The 13,754-nt window shown below is 31.3% G+C and overlaps 1 protein-coding gene across 1 annotated transcript in view; it reads left to right on the top strand.

Annotated features, from left to right (window-relative positions):
* The window catches only part of BBS9 (Bardet-Biedl syndrome 9), a 138,371-nt gene that overhangs the window by 62,009 nt on the left and 62,608 nt on the right, over window positions 1–13,754 (top strand). The window contains exons 16-22 of the mRNA XM_080171905.1: window positions 2,812–2,875; window positions 3,105–3,165; window positions 3,626–3,671; window positions 6,598–6,642; window positions 7,181–7,270; window positions 7,562–7,639; window positions 8,026–8,113. Coding sequence (XP_080028031.1) covers window positions 2,812–2,875; window positions 3,105–3,165; window positions 3,626–3,671; window positions 6,598–6,642; window positions 7,181–7,270; window positions 7,562–7,639; window positions 8,026–8,113 — 472 coding nt within the window. The remainder of the gene's footprint in view (window positions 1–2,811; window positions 2,876–3,104; window positions 3,166–3,625; window positions 3,672–6,597; window positions 6,643–7,180; window positions 7,271–7,561; window positions 7,640–8,025; window positions 8,114–13,754) is intronic.

The raw sequence follows: 13,754 nt of genomic DNA, 5'->3' as shown, positions 1-13,754 counted from the left end.
TTAATCTGAGGATTGGGATAGCAAAAATATGCGTATATCTTTGAGGATTATATCATTAATGTATCTATTGTGTTTATATTCACATGGTGGGATCTATGGGTGTTTTATGGGTGCAAACAGGGACAATTTTATGCTTTAGAAAATAACATAGAGAAAAAGTTAGGTAGCTTACATTAAAATAAATACATGATTTAATTTTTGTTTGCCATTTTGTCAGAAATAAGTTACTTTTTTAAATGAAGAAGATAATGCATGATAATTTACCGTAGAGATTTTAATCTTTGCCAAAGTATAAACAAAGAAGAAAAAGTGATTTTACTTAACATAGGTAGAAGTCGAAATTATAAATTGCAGCCTAATATCTCATTGGAAATTTAATCAAATTGCCTTTTGCATATCATTTTGTAAAGTAATCGTGAATTTTATATAGATTTTATTTTAACAAATTTTATTTGATAAAATTCAATATGCAAAAAAATGTCTAGTATTGTTATCATATAATTTAAAATGAATTGAAAATGTCGACTTTACATAATATTAGATTTTAGACGATTTTTCCAATTTTGATAAAGGGATTTTATGCACTTTTGACTTCAGTCTGGCATTTGATTTAAAGCTTTTTACCTAATTTTGAATTTATCATTTTAGAAATAGATATAAAATACTTATAAAACTCAAGTTTATAAACCAACCAATAAAAATCCAATTAAAGTCCCCAAAGTAGTTAATCCAACGAATAAGAAAACGTGATTATAAAACTTTGGGGACTACTTAAATAAACAGCTCAATATCCCCTCCCTCCCAATTGTATACGTCTTTGGAGACCAATCTTTAAAACATTTTCAGGCCAAACAAAAATTTACCCAATTTTGTCGTTTTATTCAATTTATGCATTTCTGCCTCGATCTTAAGGGATAACACAATGAACTATAAAATAATATACATCCCCAATGATGATAAACAGAATTATCCCTTTTGAAAAATGTAATTTTTAGTGAAAAAGCTTGAACATTTTTACTTTGAAACTAACAAATTAATTTTTTATTAAAACAACACAAAGTTTTTGAACCAATAAATAAGATGATGGTGTTAAAAGGCTTTGTTTAACCGGTGTAATTTACTCACTGCCTACCCGATATTTGCAGCTATTCTGATACTACGGAGAAGATGTATTGTCATACTAACGTTGACAATAAACGTTTAATTTCAGTTATTATTAACAGATTTTTTAAATTTCTGTAAAAACAAAACTGTTAAATATTTGTCCAAAATTAGTTATGGCTGCGCTACTTAAAGACAAAATTAATTTTTGCACATTGAAAGAAAGAAATATTTATTAGAACAAGTCTTAAGGTCAAGTAAAAATCAGCGATCTAAAGGGATATTACAATTAACAATTAATATATTTTCATCCTAAATGATAATAAACAATATACCCAATCTGTAGATTAAAACTTTTGGTTGAAACGTTGAACAAAAGCTCTCAGAGTTTTAAAGCCAGTGAAAAAGAAAACGTGATAATAAAACTTTGGGTACGAGTATAGTTAACAAGCCAGTGTCCCCTCCATCCCTGAATAAAAATACTCTTTTCCATATAACTTTTATACCTCCCTGGGAACCAATAATTTTAAAACTAAATTTCTTTCACATCCGTATGTCTAGAATTGTTTTTTTAACAAGGATAATCATGTACAAAACAGAAGCTAAACATTATCTGCATCAGTAGATTGCAGAAGTGGCGGGGGGGGGGGAGGTGTATCCACCTGCCTGGTAAATCTAAGGGGGATAGCTACACCCCTTTATCCCATATCAATAATATGACACCCTTTAGTTGTCTATTTTACAACCCCTACACAACCTCAAGGTGTAACAATTTTAAGTTGCGCTTCTCGTATTCCCCTGGAGAAATCCTGTACACGACACTGATTCACATTATTTCAAAAAATACTCCGTCTTAACAATTACAGAAAGATTATTAATTAATTAATTGGTGAGTAGCTTGGCTACATATTAATGTTAGATGAGTTGGTATGGTTGGCACATGAATATTCTAATAAGATGACATCATGCATAAAACAATTGGGTTTCAGCACATGTTTACACCTCACACACCACGTGAAAGGCAGATATAAAAAATTTTGGGGAAAAAAATATTTTTTTTTTTATAAGTATAAAGCTTTTTTTTTTTCTATCTGTTACAAGTATTTCTCTTTATAAAATACATCCCTAAATTAGATGATGTTTTATTAGTTAGTTATTAGTTTTTTATGTTAGTAATTTTGTCAGTAATTTATCCCAAAAACCCAACCTCTTTTAGTTTTTTAAGCTCTACCACTGTGTGGTCTAATTAATAAAAATTATATAAATATTATTTAGCTAAACCATGTCAAGTGTTTTTTCTTATAATTTTCTCTATTTTTTACTTAAATAATTATAATATTTGTAAATTTTCCAAGGAAACACTTGATAAAAGAATAAATAATTGATTGAATACCAATTATTTTATTTAAATTCATTGTTTCCTTTTCCTGTCATTATTTGGACCAATATTTTTTTTGCTATAGCTGATTTTTTTTTACAGTTTAATATTATTTTTTTTTTATTTTTTGTACACCATTTTGAGTAAAATGCTGAAACTATCATCTATGAGATGTTTAATGTTATTTCATCTGGCTCAGTTGTGAAGCTAGAGCTGGCCCTAGTAGCTATTTAAAAGTGTTTCAACCTATTCCACGACGACTTGGGTCCAAAACTATAATACTATGACTATTCAATCAATCAATGATATATTTTAATTTGTTTACTTTTTAGGTGGATGCCCAAGTGAGTTCCCAGTTGGAAATGTGTCATTTTGCTAGTAAACTTTTTGAACTAGGTAATCTTTTGTGCATTTAGTGGTTTAAATTTTGTTCCTTTATCTAAATGGATCACCAATATTACCAACAACTAAATTTCAAAATGTTAAGGTTCATCTTCAAGGAAAGAAGGTGATGGGGTAAAGAGTTTCATTTATTAGAGAACATGATAATTTGGTGTAAATCTTTTTAGTAGACAAACGATGACTAATTTAGAATATAAGAATTAATATTGATTAATTTCTTTAGAGAATTCAGTGCCTATGGTTGGAATAACAGTTAAATTAACCACAACAATACCAGTTACAAAGTAAGAAAATTTTATTCAAAACTTTTAAACTCAAAATAAACTTGAAAAATTGTATCATGGCTCGATAGTCGCCAATCAGACACTAGTTTATAATGTCGATTAAAGTCAGACTTGCAGCTGGTTACTAAATTGCCAGGCCTTACATTCCATCATTAATGATTGAATTGTACAATTCATTTGAGTCTTTTCATAATTATTCCTACCAAGAGAAAAATAAATGTACCATTTTTGTAATTCTGTCAATATCCAATAAAATTTTGAAAGTTTAATTGTTTTCCAGTATGGCTTTAAAACTGATTAATATCTGTTGGATTAAAATCGGTTTACTGCCATACTGAAAATCATATATAGCATCGCATTACAGACAGATTTCCACGGAAGTTAAAATAAAAATCATAAAATTGATACCAGTTTTGCTATTCGGGGATAACAAAATTGATGAAAATGAATAACTATTTAGGTTAAGAGTTGCCTTTCTAGTTACATCACCAGTAAAACTATCCCAGGTATTTATGAACTACTTTAGAAGCTATGCTGTTTGGGATGAAAGTGTTTTAGTTTAAATAACTTTTTCAATTATTTAAACTTTTTCCAGTTTATTTAGAAGCAAAACTAATGTAAAAGCCTTTTTTCTGTTAGAATGTTTATTTATATTCAGGAAGGGAAGGAGCATTGGTCTGTAAATTTCATTTTTTTATATTAACTTATTTGTTGGCTTAAAAAAGCTTTGGTTACTATTATTGCAATTTTGATTGGTTGGTTCCAAACTTTTAGTGTTCAATTATTTTTTAACCCAAAATTTAATAGAGGTAATTTGGTTCATTATCATCGGAGTTATATTAATTCATCTTTCATTGTCTTATTACTTCTTATCCCTGATTAATACAATTGTTTTGACATACATATATATTATACATATACTAGCGGTTTCGCCCCTAGCATCCAGAGGGTTTTTCCCCAAGAGGTATAATTACATCTTCTATTACCTAACTAGCGGAAAAAAAATTGAATGGATCGCAATTTTCGCGAATAAATAGCGAGTTCGCAAAAATCGTAAAAATTTGTAAAACAAATTGGAGGGGGGGATTTTTTTGTTTTTTTGGGTGGTTGGGGGTGTCCCACCCCTCAAGAAAATAGCCTAAAACCTACACAGGACCAGTAGGTATATTCTCTGAAGAGTAGAATCCGATCGGTTCAGTGGTTACCGAGATCTTAAGGAACAGACAGACGGACGGACGGACATACATCATTCTACTTTGTATTATAGATATATTTTCTATCAATTCTTCGCTACAAATTCACGTAATTTGTCCTTGCTTATGTGAGTTTGTCCTAAATGTATGTGAGAATGTTTGCAGGGATATATAGAGATAAGACAATGGTCGATAAATTGTACATCCCGAATGATTATACACGAAATTGTACCTTCTATAGATTACAATTAGTGTTTGAAACATCTAAACACTCAATTGAATGAACCATCGAATTAAATTCAATGAAAGTCTCCAAAATTGTTGAGCAAAATAATAAGAAAACGTGACACTATACAATCTGTCCCGATTTTGTATTACTTTTGCGGAACATGATTGCAGTTACGTCATATTTTTCTTTCCCGAAAAAGGGAAGGGGGAAAGAAAAAAGAGATGGGAGAAAAGGGGGTTTTCCCCATCTCTTTTGAAGAGATTTTCTTCTCCCCTTCCCTTTTTCGGGAAAGAAAACTATGACGTAACTGCAATCATGTTCCGCAAAAGTAATACAAAATCGGGACAGATTGTATTGTGTCAGAAAACGTCATTATAAAACTTTGGGGGCTAGTGTAATATATAGCCCATTGTCCCCTCCCTCCCTGCGATGTTTGTCTAGTGAGCAAAAGACAAATTTTAACTTTTATCACAAGATTTGTAATTTAACTAAAGTCAATATTTGTTATTTCAAAACTTTTCTACGTAACCAAAAAAACTTAGAACTAACTTTAAGATTCATACTAGATGATAAATGGGGAGGGGGGGTAAAAACGGTGAAATTCACACAAATATATCCAGAGTTGATATCCCTTTTTTTTTTTGGGGGGGGGGGTCCCCTTCTCAAAATAGTTATAAACCTTCCATGGATTAAGGAGCTTTACTTTAAAGGAAAAGCATATCTTTCCAACTGTTAGCCTGATCCTTCGGTACACACACAAACTAACATCCTGTTATTTTTAAATAGTATGTACTGTGTCAAAGGAAAAATATGATGACATTGTATTACAGCTGAAGTCAACAATTTCCTGATACTTGACTCAATTTCCGAATACAATACTTTTCCTCGCCAGTTTCCTTGTTAAGACGTGAGAAACTCACAACCAAATACAAAAATTCGGATCTAGAGCAGTTCACGGTGAAACGTACCTGGCAACGATTATCTCCATAAATCTATGAACTTTAATAAAGGCATGCTAACGGCCAAATGTTGAAACGTATATATAATGCTTGCACAAAATATTAACCGACTAAAGAAGGCCTACAAATAATCTGGAATAGTCGACGTTACTCTGTAATGCAGTGCTCATAAATGTGCGAAAATAACTTATTTTACGCGTTTTTTCTCCTGTGCAGTGTGCATTATTGAATCTTTGATATTCCAGATGTATATTGGCCTTCTTATGCCGCTTAAAACGGTGTGCAGTAATGATATGTACGTTAAGCCGTTTGGCAGCTAGGAGCCTTTAAAGTTCATAGAATTTTTTTTATTATTTTAGAGCATATGTAGAGCAAAGGTTGTTTTTCCCTTTCCTCTTAAAACTTTGAGAACTTCATTAAAGGTTGGGAGGAGGTTTAATTGACCCTTCACTTAATTTTTTTGGTGGAGGGTCATTTGTTCTAAGGGCGATTTATCTTGGAAGGGTAAATTACCGTTTTAAACCTAACCTGGACCTATGAGAAGCCTAATGTAAAAGAAAACCATATCAGCTCAGCAGTTTAGCGAGATCCTTCGCTACACACATATATACATTCTATTATTTTTATATAAGAATTTAAATAAGCTTTGCTTCTGAAAATGCGCATAATTCTTTAAGATTATATAAAGGTTTTTGTAAAAGTTTATTACATCATGTACTTTAACAATCTTATTATTAAAGTTTTAAAATTTATTGGTTAAAGTATTTTCAAGTTTTATACGTCGGTGGGGATATGTATTGTACAGGAATAAAAAAAATTAAGTTTTGTAACACAATTATACTAATTGTTGGCTCAAAATCTTTGGGTTTTATTCATTTTTTATTGTTAGGTTTGAACTATTAGTATAAAAGCATTTCAAAAAATAATTTTAATCAGAAGTGGTAAATTTATTTATCATCATTTGATTGTACATAAATTATTATTACTTAAGATACATATCTTCTTAATAATCAAACCTATTACTATTGAAATAAAATTTACATATTTTTAGGATAAAATATCAATCTCAACACTTACCCACACAGAGACGATAAAGGTAAAAAGAAAATAATCAAAGATCCTTCTTTAAAAAAAGCATTGTTTTTTAGAACGAAGCATGATCCCAACGTCTGTAAAATTTTAAAATGCGATTACTTCTAATTTGTCTAAACTACATTATAGAAGGACAATTTGAAATCGATATCTAAATAATATTTTGTTTGTCGAATCTGAAAAATCACTCTATAATTAGTAATGTTCGCTTGTCCGACTTGCAGAATTTATTTATCTTTGCTTTATGGATGTATAGTGTATACATTATCTTGTATTAATATAAGTTTGGATTGAGTAAAAATCTTTGAAGGACATGATTTTAGGGCATTTTCCCTCAAAGATTCTTGGCTATTTGGTAGCCCTGTAGGGTTTGGGCATTGCAGGGATAGGCTCTGCAGTGGCTAGGCATATGAAAAAAAACTATCCTCCCACCATATTTATCTAAAAAATAAGGGGAAATTCAGTGTTTGACAGGCACTTTAAGGGAAATTACCACTATTCGTCCAATATGCAACAAACTTTCTTACTTTGTTTATTATCAGGTGTATGCCTATCAGTACGAAGTGTTTCCTGTTTCAAGTCTGGATGTCAAAATAGTTATTACCTACCTGAATAACAAATCTATACCTCAAGTAAGATTTGTAGAGAAGCTTTTCTTTACTTTTGTTAGATTGCTAGGTTGATTCATTGATATCGTTTTTATGTGTAACATAATTGACAGAATAATTTGGTAACTAAGTACATGAATTTTAATATGAAAATTCATACTGTATTTGATACATTATATTAAAAGCAAAGATGTACATAAAGGGATTGTATCAACCCCCTTGGTATCAACCAGGGGGGGTGGGGGGTATCCACCCTTCTGACATGGGAAAATCCCTGCGTCCGTCATTGGTTTAAAATAAATTTGTTTTGTTTAGGTAAAGCAACTGAATTTAAGTTTGCCTTTGTCACTAGTTGTTAAACCTTGTCCTCCTACTAAAGATGCAGATTTTAAGGTATATTAATTCAAATAATAATAATAAATTAAAATTGATTTTTGGTCTTTCTGTATTAATAAATTCTTTCGGTGTTTAACCTCAAATAAATTGAAAATAGGTGTAGGGGTATTTTTTCTATAGAAATAAAGAAAGATAATGATATTAATTTTATCTTTATTGAGTAACAAAATCAATAGAACTAAGGAAATGGACAATAGATTATTAGGTTAATCTTTAGCCTTTAAAGATATATTCACAGTAAATTTCATAAGCTATTAAATATGCACTAAATGAAACGATTTTTTTGCGTTATGGATAAATTTAGATATTGATTAAAAACGGTTATATTGAAGATTTTTGAAATATTTATGTTAATTAGATAATAAAATTGTCTTATTGAACAGGTTACTCTGGGAACGAACAAGCCAGCAGTGAGTTTACTGGATATATTTCCAGAATTTGTACTGGATAGTTCCATGACAAATGCTACAGGTATGAGTGAGTTTACTGGATATATTTCCAGAATTTGTACTGGATAGTTCCATGACAAATGCTACAGGTATGAGTGAGTTTACTGGATATATTTCCAGAATTTGTACTGGATAGTTCCATGACAAATGCTACAGGTATGAGTGAGTTTACTGGATATATTTCCAGAATTTGTACTGGATAGTTCCATGACAAATGCTACAGGTATGAGTGAGTTTACTGGATATATTTCCAGAATTTGTACTGGATAGTTCCATGACAAATGCTACAGGTATGAGTGAGTTTACTGGATATATTTCCAGAATTTGTACTGGATAGTTCCATGACAAATGCTACAGGTATGAGTGAGTTTACTGGATATATTTCCAGAATTTGTACTGGATAGTTCCATGACAAATGCTACAGGTATGAGTGAGTTTGCTGGATATATTTCCAGAATTTGTACTGGATAGTTCCATGACAAATGCTACAGGTATGAGTGAGTTTACTGAATATATTTCCAGAATTTGTACTGGATAGTTCAATGAAAAATGCTACAGGTATGAGTGAGTTTACTGGATATATTTCCAGAATTTGTACTGGATAGTTCCATGACAAATGCTGCAGTTATGAGTGAGTTTACTGGATTTATTTCCAGAATTTGTACTGGATAGTTCCATGACAAATGCTACAGGTATGAGTGAGTTTACTGGATATATTTCCAGAATTTGTACTGGATAGTTCCATGACAAATGCTACAGGTATGAGTGAGTTTACTGGATATATTTCCAGAATTTGTACTGGATAGTTCCATGACAAATGCTACAGGTATGAGTGAGTTTACTGGATATATTTCCAGAATTTGTACTGGATAGTTCCATGACAAATGCTACAGGTATGAGTGAGTTTACTGGATATATTTCCAGAATTTGTACTGGATAGTTCCATGACAAATGCTACAGGTATGAGTGAGTTTACTGGATATATTTCCAGAATTTGTACTGGATAGTTCCATGACAAATGCTACAGGTATGAGTGAGTTTACTGGATATATTTCCAGAATTTGTACTGGATAGTTCCATGACAAATGCTACAGGTATGAGTGAGTTTACTGGATATATTTCCAGAATTTGTACTGGATAGTTCCATGACAAATGCTACAGGTATGAGTGAGTTTGCTGGATATATTTCCAGAATTTGTACTGGATAGTTCCATGACAAATGCTACAGGTATGAGTGAGTTTACTGAATATATTTCCAGAATTTGTACTGGATAGTTCAATGAAAAATGCTACAGGTATGAGTGAGTTTACTGGATATATTTCCAGAATTTGTACTGGATAGTTCCATGACAAATGCTGCAGTTATGAGTGAGTTTACTGGATTTATTTCCAGAATTTGTACTGGATAGTTCCATGACAAATGCTACAGGTATGAGTGAGTTTACTGGATATATTTCCAGAATTTGTACTGGATAGTTCCATGACAAATTCTACAGGTATGAGTGAGTTTACTGGATATATTTCCAGTATTTGTACTGGATAGTTTTATGACAAATGCTACAGGTATAATTAAGTTTTCGGGATATATTTCCAGAATTTGTGCTGGATAGTTCCATGACAAATGCTACAGGTATGAATAAAGAAATCTTACCTCTTATTTTTATAGCTCATAGTCCAAAAGCTTAGTTTTGTTACTTCGTGAAATTTAAGTAGGTTTGACTTTTAAAGAGTATTTGATTGAATATTTTTTATATAAAATAGTTAGAGTTTTGTTTGTTCGTTGAGATATCCAAAGCTTCTGAACCGATTGGGTTCTCCATTTCAGAGAATCTTTATATTTTATCTGGTATGTTTTTTGGCTATATTATGTCAAATTTATGTTTTTACTTTGATTTATAAAAACAGTCAAAAGTACCTTTTTTTAAACCAATATTCTTAAGAATCGTTTAAATAAAAAAAAACCTTTCTTAGAAAAACAATATTTGCAATTTTTGTAAGCATTATTTTGCAGAAGTATTTGTGCTTACGGGAACGGGACAAGAATAAAAAGAAGTAAAGGGAATAGTCCCTTTCGTAACATCGCCCCATAAGGGGCGATTCGTCGTATTTTTTAAATGGCTTTTTACAGGTTATTCTAGGTTACCCGAAGTAAATGATAATGGCAATAGAATAAATACAATTAAAAGAAAACCATTAAAGTATAAGCAAAGAGGGGTCACGAGCTATATGTAACTCTACCGACAGGGGATCTCTGCCGACTTTCAATTGGATCTTTGATAGCGTCGGAAACATCAACACAGCCAAGTCGCTACAAAAATAATTAAGTAATGCGTTAGCAGACGAAAAAGGTCCCTACCACTTGTGCCAGATAGTTATAGTCTGTGTTATACATCTATACTCAAACATTTATTTAATTATCTCAATTAGAATATAATCGTTTCTTTCTTATTTTGCTGTTACTTTATCTACTTACAAAGTGTGCTGTTTTTACTAATTAGCCAAAAAAGTCCATTGAAATTTTTAACACTCTCGTTGACAGGATATGTAAATATCCAAATAATAATGGCATTATAATTGTAAGTAATCACCTTATTAAAAATCAGGAATATTAAAAAACAAAATGATTTATATGTGATGTTATTATAACAACATAAAACTACAATCATAACGTTATTTTTTTAGCATTTTACATGGCGTTTTTTTTTTGCAAAATACAATGTTAACAAAAAAGTAAATGTTGATTTTTCTTTCGTTGGTTGGTTTTTAATTTTCTGAATAACTATGCTTTCCCATTAGAATATTTGTAAAGGCCAGGGGATTTACCTTTCATAGCACAAAGTCTGAATGTAACTGTAATATGTTGAGACAAGGACATGCGCGCATTTATTTCTTGCAGACAGACAGACATGTATGTATATGTGCAAATGTATTTTTGTATTTTTCTGAAGAAAAACATTTTTAAGGAGAAAAGCTACTTGTTTTTTAAGTTTTTCTAATAAAAACCTAACTCAAACCTTTACCATAGATTAAAAGATGTAAGTAGTAAACCCTAAAATTTTTGGTAAAACTGATTGGAAAGTGTCCAAAATATCTTTCATTTTTCACTAAAATTGAGGAACTGCATAATTGGTGTCATAAAGGCATTAATTTCTAAATTAATCCTTTCTATGAACTGCATTGTACTTGTTAAAAAAGGAATTATAAGAACATTCTAAAATATGAGAAAAAATGCAAATTGAAAAGTTTTACCAATAATATTATTGTTTATTATACTAGCGGCTATGCCCGGGGGAGAAGTCGACTTCCCTTCATTTAATTATAATATTTTAGTTTTAAAAAGGAAAAAATTTGGAGGGTAGATTTTTATTCTAGGGGAGATTCCTCTTGGGAGGGTGGTGGTACCCTCCCCTAAAATACCAATGTGAAGCTTAACTGTAAAAGAGAACCATATTGGTTCAGCAGTTAGCAAGATACTTCGGTACAGACAGAGAAACACACATAGACCATGTTTCTTTTATATTAGGTTATAGAATGTTATTATAGAAATATCTTATTTTCCCTGTGTGAAAAAAAAGTTTCTTTTTTATGTTAAACAAGAATAATAGTTTTCATGGTAAATTTGTTGGTAATTGTTTATGAAATAATTTAATACTAACGCATTCAAAGATAATTAAGTTCCTAAATTTATAAGCATTTCAATCTATCTAGGTTCAGGTCTAAAATATGTCATTTAAGAAAAATGGCTGTATTGATTATTAACTAATTACTACTGACGTGTAGTAATAGCAAGAACAAACAGCTAAATATTCTTATAAAGTGTATTAATTCAAGACAAGATTAACATACAATAATAATATCAAATATTAAGACAACTATTCACTTTTATGTTCGTGTCGTGTTGCAGAGCAATGTCTTGCTCCGAAACGGTTGACACAAGAACTAAAAGCTAAACTATAAAATACATGCATTGCTCTTAAGTCAGGAAGAAAGGGACTATACATCACATTTCTCCCTGGCTTTAACATGAACCTGGATTTCAAACTGTAATATTTCAGATTAAATATAACAATAGGTTTTACATGTTAATTATCATATATATATTATGAGTAGCGTTGAACGCTTATTAAATAGATAATAATTGATCTGGTATGACACCTGCCATATTTTTTTTTTTTTTTTTTTTATATATATATATTTTATTTCCAGATCTTTAAACACTTCGTATACATTTTTTTATATTATTTTGGTTCCTTAGAACTCTTTTGTGTTTTTTTTTATATTCCTTTTTTCTTTATGTGTTTTTTTTTTCTTTTTAATATTTTTTTTTAAGAAAAAAACATTGATTAACATATAATCATTGAAAAATGCATTGATTAACACCTAATGCATTAATTACATAGTTATCATAAATGCATGATATAAAAATAACACTGGTTAACATATAACCATCAGATTTAAGCATGGTATTATAGAGCATTAATATGAAACATTAATTTTAAATCTTTTCGAGACTACTACTGCCTCAACAAATATTAAATACATAAAATAAAATAAAATATGAATTAATACACATAAACTATAATTATTACTTTCTTTTTCCAGACGTTCTGCTCTTCTTGCCAGATTCTTCAATATCCATAGGCATGATAGCTTCATCATCATTCACTCCAAGTTTTGCGGTCTCATCACACAAGCCGTCTTGAGACATCCTTGCCTCAGTATCACCAAGCATATGAAAACATCTTTCAAATCCACTAGTAACCGCAACCGAAATCGAGGTTGCAACGTTATCAACCTCCTCCTGATTATCCAAAATCTTTTGATGCTTACGACTAACCTCCTCTCCAAATTTATCAAGCATCATCAATATTCCAGGCGTGTGTTCCATCCTCATTTCCTCCCTCACTTGTTCATCAACACGCCATTGCTGACCTGACAATTCAAGGTCCAGACAAACAGGAATGTTCGGATTTAAGGGCTGATCCATCTGAACACAAACAGGATCCCCAAACCGAGTAACCAATTTGAAATCACCTTCGAACCACTCATTTACTTTGTGTTCAGGATTAAACTTCCACTCAATATTGGTTGTCAACAAACTTGTATAGACTTTTCCATCCAACTCCAATCTAAGTTCCTTTACTACATTCTCTAAAGTGGTATCTGGATCACATAACAATATCTGCTTGGCTAGAGTCGGACGGAGACGCTTGCAGCGCATCTGCATTTCCCAGGTCAAAACTCTTGCGTCTACTTTATCATTCACCAGACTACCTGCGTATGTGGCACTCACCAGGTTATCAATTATTTCCCTTTGTCCATCCAATCTAACATAACGTATCTCAGCTGGCATCTCTCCACTGGTGATTAAACTCACCGAATTCACATTTACAATGCGTGGAATGTAGACTGATAAGTTCATGTATTCATTCACTTGAATAGAGTCAATAAACACCTTAGCACTCAAATCCTGTTCAGACTTTCCATCAAGCCAATCTTTCTGTAACTCGAGCAAAGTTGTGGATGGCATTTGCTTCAGAATAAAGCTTACTTTATTCACGACGTCTTTCCAATGTGCCAGGAGCCGGATAGCTGACACAACCTGCGTTTTCAACCTCAGATCAACGCTATTACCCACCGTTCTCAACACCGTCTGAAGGCTC

This window comes from Acartia tonsa, chromosome 9, assembly GCF_053477335.1.
Source record: "Acartia tonsa isolate MP-2025a chromosome 9, ASM5347733v1, whole genome shotgun sequence".
NCBI classification, from domain to species: Eukaryota; Metazoa; Arthropoda; class Copepoda; order Calanoida; family Acartiidae; genus Acartia; species Acartia tonsa.
Note: the sequence above shows the minus strand (reverse complement) of the source record. Positions and strands in the feature narration are given on the sequence as shown.